Below are 16531 nucleotides of genomic sequence, written 5' to 3' on the forward strand. Positions count from 1 at the left end.
TACCTAGGAACATGCACCCCGATCATAATCGCGGTAGAAGGAGGGCAAGGGCGGCCAACCTCCTTAAGCAAATATACAGTGATCAGCGACAGGTCAGCTTTGTGGATGCCGCTTCTTGTAAGGAACGTCGGGCGTTCACCATCGTCGCTGTTGATGGTCGGCAAGGAATCACCAATGCTGCGTCGGTTCGGACGAAGGACTCCGAAATAGCTGAACAAATGGCTATTGCACTAGCCCTGCTGGATAGCTCACGGGATGTCATCTATAGTGATTCAAGATCTGCAGTCAGAGCATTTGAAAAAGGCACCATTTCCAAACAGGCCCTCAGACTTATTGGGGGCAAGGCAATCACGCACCACTTCATTTATTGGTTTCCCGCACACCAGGGTCAGATAAAGGGTGCTCCTCCCAACCTCAACGAGTCGGCTCACGGGGCTGCGCGTGAACTTGCCCACCGCGCTACCCTCGATCCATCGGAAGCCGACTTCCCAGAGAACAGGGACACGCCCTCCTCCTACAACGAAATTACTAAACACTACTATCTCAGCCGTAGAACCTACTTTGTTCCTCATCCGCGCCTCAATAGAGCTCAAGCATTAACGCTCCGTCTACTACAAACGAATACCTATCCCAATCCGTCGCTTTTACATAAAATCTATCCGGATATTTACACCAATGCTACCTGCCACGATTGTGGAGAAATAGCCACGTTAGACCACATGCTCTGGCGGTGTGCCCGGTCACACTCTATCATCGCTAACAGCTCTGCCAGATGGGAGGCGGTTCTCCGCAGCCCTCTTCTGGCTGACCAACTCTGGGCTGTCCAGCAGGCCCACGATGCGGCCGAGAGGCTCGGCCTTCCGGTTCCCACGTGGGAGCGGCCCGCTTCGTGACGACTCACGACCTGCAGGACTTGATTAAAGTTTTACCATACCATACCATACCAACTTGTGACGCTAAGTCAGCACTATAACGCGTCCCGCGACTTCTGCAACACCAGTTAGAACTTTGCCTCTGAAGGTACGTCGGACAGATTTTCTCGCACCTGCGGCGCTATGCTGAGTAAGTCATGCCCCATTAAGCCTTTCTTGCTTCTTACGGCGCTCTACCTTCAAAAAACATCCCCGATTTTTCCAAAGGAGCAGTGGGCCACAGTATAGGCGCAGCGGTCGCCAAATCGGGCGTCTGTGCCCGCCGCTTCACCTATGTTACCGCACCGGCAGCCAGCGTCCAAGTATAGAAACTCGACCTCACTCCGCAATGCTGGCACGCCTAGGGACAAACGCTTACAACACGCGCTAAGAAACATCCCCCGAAGTGCCTAGGCAGTCACATACTCAAGGAGCAAAAGCCCCAGATTTTCTCTCTCGCGCCCGCGCACATATGGCTGGCGATCCCTCAAATGAACGTCTCATCACCACACATACTAGCACACTCTACGGGCGCTATAACGTAAAACTATTCCAAATTTTTCTATTCCAATTCTGCTATCAGCCCTCCACGATTGGTCAAAAACTTTTTTCGACCACCCCCACTTCACCTGTCTGTCACGCGACGTTACGAAAACCGCGATACCTCCCCATCTGATATGATGTGTACACATTGATTACGCATGATTTGACAGAAAAAAGAAAAACAGTTATTTCTGATTCGACCCCTTTTCGCCATTAGCCCTCGGCTATTGGTAAAAAGTTTTCGGGCTGCACCCACTTCACCTGCCTGTCACGCGACGTCACAAAACCGCAAGAACTCACCGCGTCAAAGTGACGTGTACGCGATAAAGATGCATTAATATGCCGAACAAAACTGAATTTTCTTCGGAATAGCCGCAGGCTGCCCCGTTCCGAAAGGAATAGAAGATGGCGGCCGCCGATCGCTCAGACGCTGGCTACTCGCACCTGCCGGAGAGCATGGGTGTATTTACGTATAATAAAGCTTTTTGCGTGGCCGTGTAACGTTTTCGAGCACTTTCGGCACGTTTACCCCCTCATTCTGCTAACTCTTCTTTGCTGAGGGTCCGTTTTAGCGTCATTCTTGAGCTTCCGTTGCATGCCGCCGCGATTTTCGACCAGCCACCGCAAGCCAAGTAAGGGAAAGCCGACCAATCGTAGACGCCGGCACCACCCTCTTCGTCCGGTTATCGACTTTCAGTGCAGTGGCTCGGCCCCATCGAATCCCTCTCCACTTAAGCGTTCTCGTCGCCTCTTGTCAGCCAATTAGATACAACAAGCCGCTCAGTGTAGGCAATCTTATTCGTTTTTCAAGCAAACAAAAGTGACCTCCTATGAACGAGGAAAGCGTTTGATTGGTCTGTTCTGACAACCCTGCGGGTGACCGCCCGGTGTTTGCGTTGGCGGTTACGCAAATTTGACGTCACGAGATTGGAATAGAAATATATTGGAATAGTTTTACGTTATAGGGCCCTACCACACAGTCGTGACATAATCGAGTTTGACGGCGTCAGCTCATGCTCAGTTAACTTTATGGCTATAAACATGGGCTAAGATTTTTCCGAAAAAAAGAAAGCCGAGCAATGCATTAGCAAGTGCCGATAACCATTGCTGCGCCACAACGGCCCAAATGCTAAAAAAAGTCATTTGAAATCCTTGACGTCACAACAGCGTACTGGCGCTGAGGTATTGACGCAAGCTTTTTTTTCTTTCTTTCAAATGAAACTTTCACATTCATTTCTTCTCGTAAGCAACTTCCTGCCGCGAAATAATGAAAATATAGTCTTGAAAATTTACTTTATCAGTCTAGACTGATTTAGTGTTTCCCTTAAAGGAGTACTGACACAAAAACTTTCTATCTTGTTTTTTCTGCTGCAATAAGTGGCTATGACCTAGTAATCACAGCACGAAGCATCATTGGCTTCAGAGTGCGACAGGTAATTATTTTGAGTCTTGTTCTTGGCGACCAGTCCTAGTTTCGGTTTCACAGAGCAACGGTATGGGCCAAAGACTGAATGTAAGCACAGGTGGGCACGTGATAACGCAAAACTGTGACGTGCGCACTCCAGCACGCTCGCCGGCGTGCGTCTAGTAATGTTGCCTGCGTGTGCTTTGCAATGTCATCGTCATCCTCGTTTTCGTCGTCCAGAGACAACTATTTCCCGCTCGCGGGAGTTGCCGCCTCATTAGACGTGGCCAACCACTTTTGATTGGATCCACTACAAAGCAGCGACTCGGAAAGTGCGGCTAGCAACAGCTATCAATAATGCATACGCACCGCTACATGTAGTACGAACCATTCGTCGAGGGCGCTTTGAGAATGAAGCCATTTTTTTTCTTTCTCTATGATGAAGCCTATTTCGGAGCAGGACACAAGGCGGGGTAAAAGTCAGCACACCATCAGGCTTGGACTGCTCTAAGCTAGGCGGGTTTTAACACGATAGCGGTAAGGGCCCCATGTCGCAGAAAGTACAGCGTCGGCGTCCCGCGAGCACCAGCATCGGACGTCGCTTCGGCAAAAATAATTTCCTATCTAATTCCGAACCACGCATACCCAACCACTCTTCTACCACCAAAGTTGTTCATACCTTGTCTCATTCTTTACAAAGTTATTCCTTGGAATCTTGAGAATGGCAGCCCACAAACAAATGTAATGAAAAAAAAAAACTGACAGCGCATACATTTTATGTTAGCTCTTCTCAGACCGAAATATTAAAAGTGCGAAACAGGAGATCGACCCACGCAAAAGGCCGCGTTTCTACCTGAAAGCTTGCCTCCGTGCATAGCGTTCGCCGCCAGCGTTTCCAGTAAACGTTACGCTTACATAAGCTGCAGTTACCGGGAAGCATGAAAAGCAGTCAGGGGTCTTTGAATGCTGCTGCGTCCCACCCTTAAGGGCGAAGCTTAAGCGTCCTACCATTTTTTTTTTCTTTATCCAGACACGCTTGAAATGAAACGAGTAAATCTGGCTACTTTTCAACGAGATCCATTCTAAGCGTCCAGTGGCGCGCACGTACGGATGGTTGTTATGAGCATCCCCTTTGGAACAGGACAGTAGGTTGCGCCACCAAGCGCTTGCCATTATACTGCTTAATGTCCTAACTATGCTAAAGATGAACAAAAATTAAGAAATAAACAATTAATTATCATAACCAAATTTTCTGACCGCCTATTCCGAACTTTGTTTTTGTACGTCTCAGTTTTTTGTCCTTTCCCTACTTCCACCAGTCTTCCAATCCCTTCTGGATGGATGGATGGATGGATGGGACGGATGTTATGAGCGTCCCCCATCAAGCTCTTGCTATTATGCTGCCTAATGTCCTACGTAGGTTAAATAAGAAAAAGAAATGCACGATGAATTTCCATAACCGAATTTTCTGACCCCCTATTGTGAACTTTATTTTTGTACGTCTCCATTTTTTGTTGTTTCCCTACTTTCCTTCCACCAATCTTACTAATCTCTTTTGTGGTCGTGTTTACATTCCCCCTGCTCTCGCTGAACCCAAGGACTTCAAGGAGTCAGTGTTGCCAAAATCGACCGCTGGGCAGATATATTTACATTATAATAAAACATGTTCCATCGTTTCCCTAGCATTACCGCAGCAAGCACATGCTTCTTCGTTCTTATATCTCGCTTTACAGGCACATGTTCTAAGGCATCCTGATCTCGCTTCGAAAAGTAATGAGCTTCCCTTCAAGTTATCGTAAATTGTTTCTTTCCTGATTTCGTTTTTTGGCAGGTTTCATGGCAGGTTTCTTCTCCACGAGATTATTTTAGCCCCTCCGACTTTCTGCTTGACGTTCTTTGTTGCTGTGGTGCTCACCCTACAGGCCGCATACTTGCTGGTAAGCTTCCTAGTTCTTTTCCTCCGCTATGAATCAATGTTTTTTTCAGTACAAATACCTCAACACTCTCCCAGCCTATTACTTTCTTCCATATTCCTCAGTCGTTCTTCATAATCAATCTTGCTCTGAGCTTCCCTCACTTCAAAACTTGTCCAGCACATATCACCCTGCACAGCTTCAATTGAAGTCTTCCTGTGAGCGCCCAATGCGAGGAATTCCACTGACCCTTGGTTGCCATCGGGTGCTGATTCTACCCCTGATTTCAAGCATTACACCATTACACCTTTCCACATACCCGGAGCACCTCGGACCTATTGTATCCCCATAGTGCTCTGTGCTTCATTATGGCTGCATTTCACTTCCTTACTACTGTTACTCTTTTTTCCTGTGTTTCCATGTATCTATTACCTTCGTTTATCCATATACCAAGATATTTATATTATTTTACCCGAGATATTTCCTGGCCCTGTATTGCCACTGTCTGTTCACTGTTTTCGTTGAATACCACATAACACTTGATTTTCGAACGCTAAATTCCAAACCTAAATTCTCGCCTTCCTGTCCACAGATATTAGTCAGACGTTTCAAATCACTTTGTTTGTTAGCTAACAACACAATGCCGTCCGCATAAAGTAAACCTGGAAGCTGTTGCTCTACTACTGTACCTGCCTGTTTGTACGAGAGATTAAACCTGATATTAAAGCAAAGCTTTCTTTCCCTCTTCCTTCGACTTTCCCACTGCTGCTGCTGGCCGCTGTGGGCTGCTGTGGGTGCTGCTGTCGCGCCCACCGCCTCTGGGGGGTGGTTCAGAGCATGTATATAAGTGTGAGTAAGAGAGGAAAGGCGAGGAGAGAAAATCGTTTTCACCCCACCGCGTCAAATGTGCACGATGCCCTCTGGAGCACCCTGGCCATCGCCACATTAACCACTTGACAGCTGTAATTATCTGTGACTCCCCTCAGAAGCATTGCAGAAACTGCAGCGCTTCCCTTAGTAATGTGCCAGGCCAGAGTGGACGCAGATAGAACTGTAGAGAGAAGAAGGAGAGGGAGAAGAGGCAGTTCTCATATAATAGAGGGGGGAGGTGACATGAGAAGGCAAGGAAACCCCACTACTATACGGCAGCGGTTGCGGGGAAACAGGGTAAGCTTAAGTTCAAGGTACGGTACACTACGTTGCTGTTATTTCTGAAAAAATAAACGCCATGCAAATATGTCAAGCGGACAAACTATGCAGGGCGTGCAGAAGCAGAGCCGCAATAATTAAAGCACACCGCAGGGTCCAGGCGACACTACGGAAGCGGTCGACCATCAAATCAACACTTCTGTGCCTGTTGTGGTAGCTTTGCAGCTATGGCATTGCTAGAGGCCGTGGATTTGACTCCAACCGCGGCAGCCGCATTTCGACGGGGGCAAAATAGAAAACGCATGTGCACTTCGATTTTGGGACACGTTAAAGAACACCATGGTGTCAGAATTAATCCGGAGTCTGCCACTACGGCATGCCTCATAATCCGATTGTGGTTTTGGCACGTACAGCCTGATAATACAATTCAAGTTTAATACTTCTGTCACAATGCGATGTGCCATGTGAGGCGATGACTATGCTCAACCCTCTCAGCAATTAGGAAATATGGCGCACAACAACGCCTCAAGCAAACACCTATCCCTGTGTGTTTGTGTACTATGCAGACAAACAGCAGTGGTGCCCACAAGGTAACGTTTACTTACCACTCTTGTGTTAGACTAAATGTTGAAGAAATTAAGCTTTAGCCATCACCATCACCGCTAATTGTCGTCAATCAAAGCATCCAGCACGGAATGCTTCGCATGTGTCGATTCCCCCAGTGTGTGGGATCTGCATAATATTTTCAAATACAGCCTCTTCATTGCCTTGGAAAGATTTGGCTCTTAATTTTCAGGTGTAAATTAATGCTGCTTCCCCTTTCAGTCTGTTTCAGTCTTTGTCTAGGATATGTTGTTGTATTGTTGTTGACTTCCTGGCTAATCATTTTATGTGGTTCCAAAATATTCTAGGTGCAGCCTTCTTTTTCTCACGTATTTCTGACAACCAACGTTCACTTTCACCTTTTATCTTTGCCTGCATCAGTATTTGAACCATAGACTTGTTCTCCCAGTATATTTCCCGTTTACTGGCCACTTCATCCTGCAGCAACTGCGCCTTCTTTGCCTGCCTGAGCTCTCAGGATGCTTTCTGTCGTTCGGCGATCGCTTCTCATATCTCCCTGTTCCACCAGCTTTTCAGTTTCTTTTTTCCTTTCGAATGAACATGTTTCTCTTTCCGTATTTTTGTCATTATTACACTTAGAAGCTCACAATATTCCCACTTTTGGCCATTTGCAAAGCTTTTCCTCGACTCTTGTGACCATATTTGTTATTTGTTTAGTGTTCAAATTTGGACTGGCCATTTTGCACTTCTTGCTCTTTCCCAACTACAAATCGCATTTTCAAAATGATGCGTTTATGGTCACTCCCTATGCTGTTATACCCTTCCTCGTCAATGACCTTGATTTGAAAATTGTAACAGCGCTAACACATGCATCCACAAAGTAACAAGGATGAGACACAAGCGCTGACTGTCAAATAAATTTGATTGACGGAAGACGAATACCTTATATAAGGGGAAAGGCAGAAATGAAGTGGAAGGGAGCGATACAATCTGGAAAAAAATGACATTGCGCATCGATGAACGTACGTGCCAGGAATCATTGAAAACAGGCACAGAATAACAAAAAAACTAGAAAAAAGGCAAGGGATACTAACAGACAATCAAATCAGTAAGCAGTCACTTCCAAAAATTGAAGCTCTGCAGCAAAAAGCGATACCGAGGGGGTGCTTACGCACTTGCTGCCATATTTCTTTATGTGGAACGCTTAAACTGACGCGCGTCCAAACTGACGCGCGCCGTCGTGTCGGCACTCTTACTGAGAATCTTTATCTCTCCCAATCGAGCCTCGCAACCTCTGCATTTAATTATGTGCACGACCAAATGTGCGCACTGGTCCTTTGAATCACTTAAATTTCAGGCATGCTCCCCCAAGCGTTCATTAATGCAGCAGCCGGTTTGATCGACATAAACGTTTCCACACTTCAAGGGAATGAATGGTGTAGACCACTCCTGTGGAACACTTGATGAACGGCTTGTCGTGTTTCAGCTGACAACCTCTTTTGTTAGAGTTGCAGATGCATGGGCATAACTGTGCCAGCTTGTTGGGTGCCGAAAAAATAACGGACACACCATGTCTATTGGTGACCTTCTTGAGATTGTGCGAAGTCTTGTGCAGGTACGGCACAACCAAAAGCTTGTCAGTCTTCCGACGGTCTTTCCTTCGGGTTCCTAGTTTTAGCTTTTGAAGGAGGGTCTCACACAAAGCAACCAAGACCGAATAGGGGAACCCCGCCACCAAGGGTCGGCTGGCCTGAGTCTCGAAACTTTTCTGCATTAGGTACGGGCACGATTTTTGAAGAGAAGATTCCAAACAGTGCGACGCTATAGCCCTTTTTACAGTTTTGCAAAGCGCTGAATCATATGGTAACAAATCCTTTTTTGCTCGAGGGTAGCCCCAGCAAATGTGCTTTTCATGAAAGGTTAGTCTCCAGGTCTAAAAACTGTAAAACATCTGCATCAGGTTGAGCTGCATCAGGTTGAGAGAAAATTGAGCCCAAGTGCTTGTTTGTCAAATGCGTTTAAAACTTCACCTACTGTAGAGAGGTAGGTGAAGGCCTTCTGCTTTTTTAAAAGCACTAAAAAATCATCAACATACCTAAATACCTTTAAAACAAACCCCCCCCAAAAAAGACCTATCTAAAAGTTTATCTACTTTTGCTAAAAGTATATCACAAAGAATTGGGGCCTCGCAGGACCCAATGCAGACACCGTTGCGCTGCAAAAAAGGCAGGTTGTCATAATAAAAGTAGATCTCAGGTAAAACTTCAATAACGACATAAAATTATCTACTCACAAGCCTGTTGAATTCCGGAAAGACACTTCGCCGTTTGCTTCTACGCATTCCTTAACAGCCAACAAAAGCTGTTCTTGACCATTTGGCCAAATGGTCAATGACCATTTCTCTCAACTGATCATGAATGCCTTTTGTCATCAGACAGTAATCAATGGTCGATTGCCAGTTTCCCACTTCCCATGTGATCTGCCCTTCACACTTAGGCCCTGTATTCACAATAACAGGGTTATATTGCTCACAAGATCTAGCACTTAAGCGAGTGAGCAAGCCAGGCGAGCTGGTGATCGCTGGCAAACGGTATATAGGCCTAGCCCGCTGGCCGTCGGAGCCGAGACCGACGGCACTTGCAACCCGTCTGCAGCTCGTAGTAAAGCACCTATATTCATCAACACAATCAACATCTGCACATTTGCGTCGCTCATAAGTGACATTACAATTAGTTTTCCCGACGTCGTTGGCAGCGATGAGAAAACACATTAGCCAGGCGAGCCACTTTGCAGAGACGATTTTTCGCAGCAGGTGCGCTGACCACTTGCGAGTCAAAATCACGGTAACGATCCACTACATCGCGCAACGTTTTATAACATGCTCACTTTTCAGGTCACTTTATGAGTTATCTCGTGTCCGAAACAAATTTTAGCCAATTTTTGTGCCGCCTCTCAGTGGCAAAAGAGGTCAGCGTCACGACCAAGGAGAAAAAGAAAAATAAAGACACTGGGACATTCGAAGAGGCAAGAAACTTGCTCACAGGGCCCACCTCGATGGCCACACAACTTCGTGACATAGCGTTTTCTCGGTAGTTTGCAATCCTTCCTTGATGTCGATGTCGCGAGGTGCGCGCATTTAGCAGTTGGCTGCGCGCACGTACTACACACCTACTTTAAGATGGACTTGCAGGATGGTGAGCGTCCTCTTCCATGCAGCGGCAGTACTATAAAATTTGGTTGGAAAACGAGGCACAAGTTTGACCGCGTTTTGGCGAATTAAGTTCGAGTGCTTACGCAGATAAAGTGATTTTGCTTTGTTTATGTAAATACTAGGCTTCTTACAAAATAAAAGCTGCGTGTTCAAGACGAAAGCGTTATCTTTGGGTGAGCATTGATGACGTGATCCACAATAAAATTCGCTAAGATGTTCAGAGTTCATCCTAAAACCAGTAACACAAAGGCACACGTCAGCCATGTATCTGTGAGGCAAAATCAGCTGTCTTAAGCAACCTTGTCGGAAAATACCTTTTTTTCTCATGCACAGTATATTTCTGCTAATTGCTCATTGATTTTGAATATGTTCTAAGCTGTATTTGCCGTTTATATTTTGCAGAAGATGTGTTTGTGCCCACATAAATCGATCTCGCACGTTAACTCGACTTCAAGATTTGTGTCAGTACTCGTTTAAGTATTCCTTTACCCGTCAAGGTAGCTTAGTGGGTATGGCCTGGCGTTGCATGAAGTCACGGGTTCAATGCCGGCCAAAGTGGCCACATTTCAATGGGGGCTAAATGTGAAAACGCTCGAGTATACTTAGATTTAGGTGCTCTTTAAAGAACCCCAGGTGGTAAAAATGATTCTCGAGCCCCTCACTACAGCGAGTCTCATAATCGTGTCATGGTTTTGACATGCCAAACCAAATTGTAATTGTTTTTAGTGTTTCTGTAAGAACGGCTGACAACCTCTTGCACAACGGTGGCGTACCAAAAAACCTTTCCTTAAATCTGACATCCTGTGCCGCCAATGACACAGAGAGCGTGGCCTGCGCCCATCAGTAGGAGCTTTTCCTGCTCCTTTTCTTTAAACGTGCCATGGAGAAACAGAGAACTGGCGTTCTGACAGTGCTAGAGCATCGGCTCGCGGCTTCTCACATATTTTGTGCATCTGCCCACATTATAATACGAAGAGGCAGGTGTTGTGTACCACGTTAGAGGCGCTCGACAACCGGCCACTGCAGCCACTGTTACAATAAAAGATACTAGGACAGTATTCACAATCTATGTGTGCGCTAAAGACAGCCAGAGCGCTAGTTCGTTTCCTTCGGTCGACAGGCCAGCGAGATAGACTGTGATCGTGACTTGTTCCCTTAACAGGTTAGCAAACTGGACTTTCTTTCGTTAACGTCACTGCATTTCCTTTACTTTTCTATTTCTCTCTTTCTTGTCATTTGGTCTATCCGTGTCTTTGTTGTTGCAGTGGCGGCCGCCCAGGTACGAGCTGTCCCGTGTACGAGTTCCCGTGGCGCTCTACCATAGCGCAGGTGACTGGTACGCCGACCCATGGTATGTGGCACGGTTGCAGAGGGAGCTGCCCAGTGTTGCCCGTCTGTACAGAGTGGCCGACCAGCGGTTCACACACTACGACTTCGTTGTGGGAACGGGCGACGAGGCAGCAGTCCTCTACGGCGAGATGATACGCTTCATGGAACAGTATCGGAACGACGCCATGGCACCTTCCCTGTGACCGCAGTGATGTCCACTGCATTTTATAGACATCCACTGCCAGGACATGGATATTCAAGTGTTGTGTTGAATCCATCCAGTGGACATCCCTTGCACGACCATTTGGCTACACTTTCTAGTGTCCAGCGAACATCCCTAGCATTTGCCCGAAGGACATCAGGAGGACAAGCTGGGTACATTGCACAGACATGTCAGGGTGTCTTGTAGTGTTTGCTATAATGAGTATTCTGTTGGCAGCAGATGCTGTGTGACAGATGGAACAGGTAGAACGCATGCACAGGAAGATTAAAAACATCATGTGCACACATATGTGTACAGGCACGCGCAAGCCACACTTATAATGCCAAGTGCTTACATTACGCCGTCTCGGTTTTATGCAAACCAAACCGAGCCAAACCGTAACCTTTGTTTAGGCTTAGCAAGCTTGGCTCGTGGCATGCATTTACTTCGACCAATTAATGTGCAAATGTGCTTAACTAGGCTGCCAGCAAACAAAGTAGCTGCAAAGCACAATGTTGTACGCCCTTGCTCTTGACTAACATTATTCAGTTCAAGAAAGACACTCCTCTGAACATTTTATCACTGATCATTTCTGGCACCTGGTGTCGCATATCGCTGTCTTAGTACACCGATACAGTGGATGTTCTGATATTGGATACCAAGTAGCCATGCCTCTAATGCTACATCAAGTCAATTTAGCATTGCATGCAATTCGCCCAACAGCTGAAGACCAAGTGTGTACTGGTTGCCGACAGACAATTAAGCGGTCGTCACCATTTATTATTTAAAGTTTGCAGAGTTTGATGGCGCTTAATAAAACCTCTGGCTTAAATCGTGTCAGTCATTATGCCGATCACCAGTTTCATGAGACAGTGCACTCATTTCAGTACGGGCTCGCATTGTGCACAATCAAGACCCCAGATGGCGCACCATCTCTCCACTAACATATGAATTCTAAACTATGCGATGAATCTCGGCATCGAAACATGCATGCAGGAGCCCCTATTCTTGTACACTAGAATCAACTAGTTTTTGGGCTAGCATCTTGCTAGGCCACAGCTCTATCTCCGATGATGGCCACCTGTGTGGAACCCAAGAGAGATCTTGCGCAAGGAAAGAGCCCCGTGCGTCGAGTGCTTCACATGAAGGCAACTCTTTACCCACCTCTATTTTTGGTGACATTAAGCGAATGTAATAAAGCTAACCCAACCCAAAGGAACAGGGTGTACCAAAACACAAAAACCCACTGTAACAAAAAATTCCGGCAGAACTCATCTCATGATGACTGTCGATGATAAGGCAAATAGCAATTGAGCAATATAGCAACAGACCATATTCCTGTAGTCGCATTTATTTCACACGTGCAATGGTAATTCTGAGACTTTCGTTGCTTCCCACTTTGCTATAGTACTAACATGCTAAGATCGCCCATGAGCTTGCAATGCCGATTGTGTGATGCCGACACATTGAAGCAGGAATGATATCGATGGTACGACAAAAGCGTATAACAATGACGGTATCAGAAGAAAATATCAATTATTTATTAATGACGATGGTATAACGATGACAATGTGATGACGACGACATGAGAACAATGAGATGACTGCATGGCAATGGTGTCGCAATAAACGCATGATAGCTTTTGTGTGACTATGATGCAATGACGACGATGGCATGACAACAGCGGCATTATCACGATTTAATGACGACAGCATGACTACGATAGAATGACGAACAAGGAAAGATGTCGATGGATCGACGAAGGTGGTATCACGACAGCATGGTAATAGGATGACGATACTGAAGTGATGACAATGTCATCACAACAGTACGATGATGGCATGATGAGAGTCTAATGTCAAAGCTATGATAATAACGATGGAACAACTCTGTTGGCATGACAATGGTATGAGGACAAAGGGATGATGACAAGTGTATGATGAAAATGGCATGACAATGAGTGTATTAGGAAACCTGTATGACGACGATGGCGTGACAACGATGGCATGACACGAGTCAGATGACGAAGTTAAAGTCATGATGATGGCACAAACATGACAACATTACGACGGTTTGACAATGGAGGCATGATAGCTACTGTTTGACAATGGTGGGGTAATCACGATTGAATGACAGTATGATTGCAATACAACAAAGAAAAAATATTGACGACAGTGGAACAACGAAGGCATGACAACAATGGGATGACGTTACTGAAGTAATGAGAATGATAAAACGACAGCGCGACGATCACGACTGTGTGATGATGGTGCCGTGACGATGATGGCATGACGAGAGTTGGATGACAAAACTGGAACGAACACAATTCAACTCGGTCGGGGCAGAACGGGTGATGACAACACCATGACGAGTCAAATCACAAAGCTGGAATGAAGAAGACTGAACAACCGCAATGGCATCGCTATGGCGGTATGACAACAGATGCATGACAACTGTATGACGACGATGGTGTGACAACGACGGCATGCCAAGTGTTGGATGACAAAGCTGGAATGACGGCGATGCTACAACCATGACATTACGACCACAAGCCTGTACCTAGTGGCCCAAGCTATTAGACAACTTGGATCACTGGGTTGGCATAAGAGAAGAAACAGACAGACAGGCTCAAAATGGATAAAGTAGGCATAGAATGCTATTTGCATTAATATTAAAAGCACATGATTTGCTATTTCCTTGCATTATTATGCAACCATAAGCACTGGAAGTATAAACCTGCTTTTTTTTATATAATAAACCTGCAACATGCATTTTAAAGCAACTGTAAAACCAGTGAAACATGGTGAAAAGAAAACTGGATAGAAATTTTCATAAGCAAGAAAAACGAATAAATGACCCTCTTCAGTGTCCTTTAAGCCCTTGGCACACTTGCAATGCAAATACCTAGCATTATACATAATCATAAACACAATTGTTTAGAAATCTTTACCAAAAAGTCATCCTGCCTGCCACAGCATCTTGTTATATTCATGCAAATATTGCAAAGAAGTCAGATGGTAAATGAGCTGAGGTTGACCAACAGCTTCTTGTGGGAAGCTAGTAAAAAAAAAAATTCGTTTTTCTTTTTCTTTCTTTTTGGCACAGTCATATGCTAGCCATTTATGCAGAAAGTACCTTTACCAGGATGATGTGCCTAGCTATCAGGAGTGGATCCAACGGATGAGTGGCCCAGAGGACCATCCTGCAGCCCTAGTTTCTTTCCTGGCTTTTGCAAGAAAATTCAAACTATTACCATATTTATTCGAATCTAGGCCGCCCTCGATTATAGGCCAGCTCTCAAAATGGGGAAGGTCAAAAAAAAATTTCTCGAACATAAAAGGCATTCGGGAGTGAAAAGAACATTAACCCCCGTATTCAGAAATGCAACTTAAGTTGAAGCCCATGCTTGACTCCATCTAAGTGACGCCTATTATGAACACGCCGAAGCGAGCGTCTTTGGGCACGTTAACGCCAGGCATCATTTAAATCAAGTCAAGCACGGGCTTCGACTTAAGTTGCTTTTCTGAATACGGGGGTAACAACATATCAACAATGTTGCACTTTTGGAATGCTCGCATTATCTGATTGGCCGGAATTTCATTCAATGTGGGCCACCGCAACCCAGTGCAACACTACCTGACTAAGCAGTAGACATGTCAAAAGCATGTCAATGCAGACAGGCATTTGAATTTGTTCCGAGCGATGTCCCGAATGTTTGCAACAGTTTTCAGCCTCCGTCGATATGCTCTCCATCGTTGTATTCTGATAAAATCAGCAACATCTTTTTCAGCCCCATGGCATCTACCTTTTTGCAGTTAGCAGTTTCTAGCAGTTGTGCTCAAACCATATCCTCAAGCTTAAGCCGAACCCCCACTCTCGCACATTATTTTTTAAATGTATTGGTCGACATTCAAATAAATACAGTACATGTACACCAGTTGCAGGCCATGCTCCTTGCAGGGCACCCCCCACTTCAAATGCACTTTCTTGCCTTCCTCACTCCTCGTATTAAGCCAGAGAGCCATGCCTTCAAAAATGAAACATTTCTTCACTCAATCAATTTTCACTAAGACATTGCACAAGGAGGGGCTACAAAGAAGGTCACACAGCTAAAGCCGTAATGGGACGATGGCTTTAATGCAGCAGCTACACAAGGCTACCATCTGCGCTGTACAATGCAACATCTCATTTACAAGTTCTTTATAGGCTCTGCTCCATGTGGTTCCGTTGCAGTAGTGACACAAGCCACACTGCGAAGCCGCTCTTAACGTGATGATGACATGACTGGTGCCAAGGTTATGGCCGGTAAAAAGAATGGATACCCCTGATCATGTTCCGGGCCCAAGCTCCACCCCTCTTCACTCATCGACAGCCCTGAAAGAAATCAACGTAATTTTCAAGAGAAATCTGAAGGAATGATGTAGATTTTGCATCACAAATTTCAAGCACCACACAAGAAGAGCTCTGCCAGTCAATCGCAATCGCTTGATTTGAATGTGCAATGGTAGCGATGTCACAGCACTATGGAGCACATTCATGTATAGTGACTGATTACGTGCTGTAGTATTTGCCTGCTTCTAATGTCAAATCTGAGCACCCAATTTTTATGTGTTTACAGTAAGAAATAATGTGTGCCCGAAAATTTATTCTGCACTAAATTTTACGACAAGAAAGAAGTAGCATGCCTGCAATTTTTGCAATCAGGAAAAGAAGCAACCTGCAGAATTCACTTTCAGACAACTTACATTAAATACAACCAGCCAATTCAACACACTACTGTTTTTTATTCACACTTAACGACGGTCACTATCACTGTCAGATACAATTCTATCACTGTCTACGGACCACTACATGACATTTGTGCAGTAACAACTATGCCAGTTCACCCTGCGACGCACGCAAGTCATGGGAATGCTGGAAACGTGTAACATTGCTCTGTTGTTACTAGCTTAGCATATAAAAACTTGTCTCTTGAATAAGCTATCGTAATGGAAGTGGTGTGTAAGCGCTTCAATGGACCACTAAACCCCCCCCCCCCTAAGCTCAATAATTAGTTACAGTCAACGATTTATTTTTCGGATGCACGATTTTTATAACTCATAACTCGGACACCCTTCATGGCACCACCATTACCTCTCAAAGCCAATGTATAAGGACATCTGAAATTTCGGAAGCTGAAATCCTTCGTGGTCCTATAATCCCGACGTTTTGCCTTGACCACAGGTCTGAAACGACAATAATCGAAGCCGCCACCACCACCGCCACTTTCATTATATCACAGCGTCGAACCAATGCTCCCGCACA

At 45.5% G+C, this 16531-nt stretch overlaps 2 protein-coding genes across 8 annotated transcripts in view; one reads left to right on the top strand and one right to left on the bottom strand.

Moving 5' to 3' along the window:
• The window catches only part of LOC126522458 (gastric triacylglycerol lipase-like), a 60456-nt gene extending 48397 nt beyond the window's left edge, over positions 1-12059 (top strand). For all 6 annotated transcript variants that reach the window (XM_050171199.3, XM_050171200.3, XM_072288770.1 and 3 more), the window contains one exon: positions 10962-12059. In XM_050171199.3, the coding sequence (XP_050027156.3) occupies positions 10962-11228 (267 nt within the window). In that variant the 3' untranslated portion in view covers positions 11229-12059. The remainder of the gene's footprint in view (positions 1-10961) is intronic.
• A 3286-nt stretch (positions 12060-15345) lies between these two features.
• The window catches only part of Eaf6 (chromatin modification-related protein EAF6/MEAF6), a 32056-nt gene continuing 30870 nt past the window's right edge, over positions 15346-16531 (bottom strand). For both annotated transcript variants that reach the window (XM_050171201.3, XM_055066424.2), the window contains exon 7: positions 15346-15601. In XM_050171201.3, the coding sequence (XP_050027158.2) occupies positions 15586-15601 (16 nt within the window). In that variant the 3' untranslated portion in view covers positions 15346-15585. The remainder of the gene's footprint in view (positions 15602-16531) is intronic.

Source organism: Dermacentor andersoni, chromosome 6, assembly GCF_023375885.2.
Source record: "Dermacentor andersoni chromosome 6, qqDerAnde1_hic_scaffold, whole genome shotgun sequence".
Taxonomy (NCBI): Eukaryota; Metazoa; Arthropoda; class Arachnida; order Ixodida; family Ixodidae; genus Dermacentor; species Dermacentor andersoni.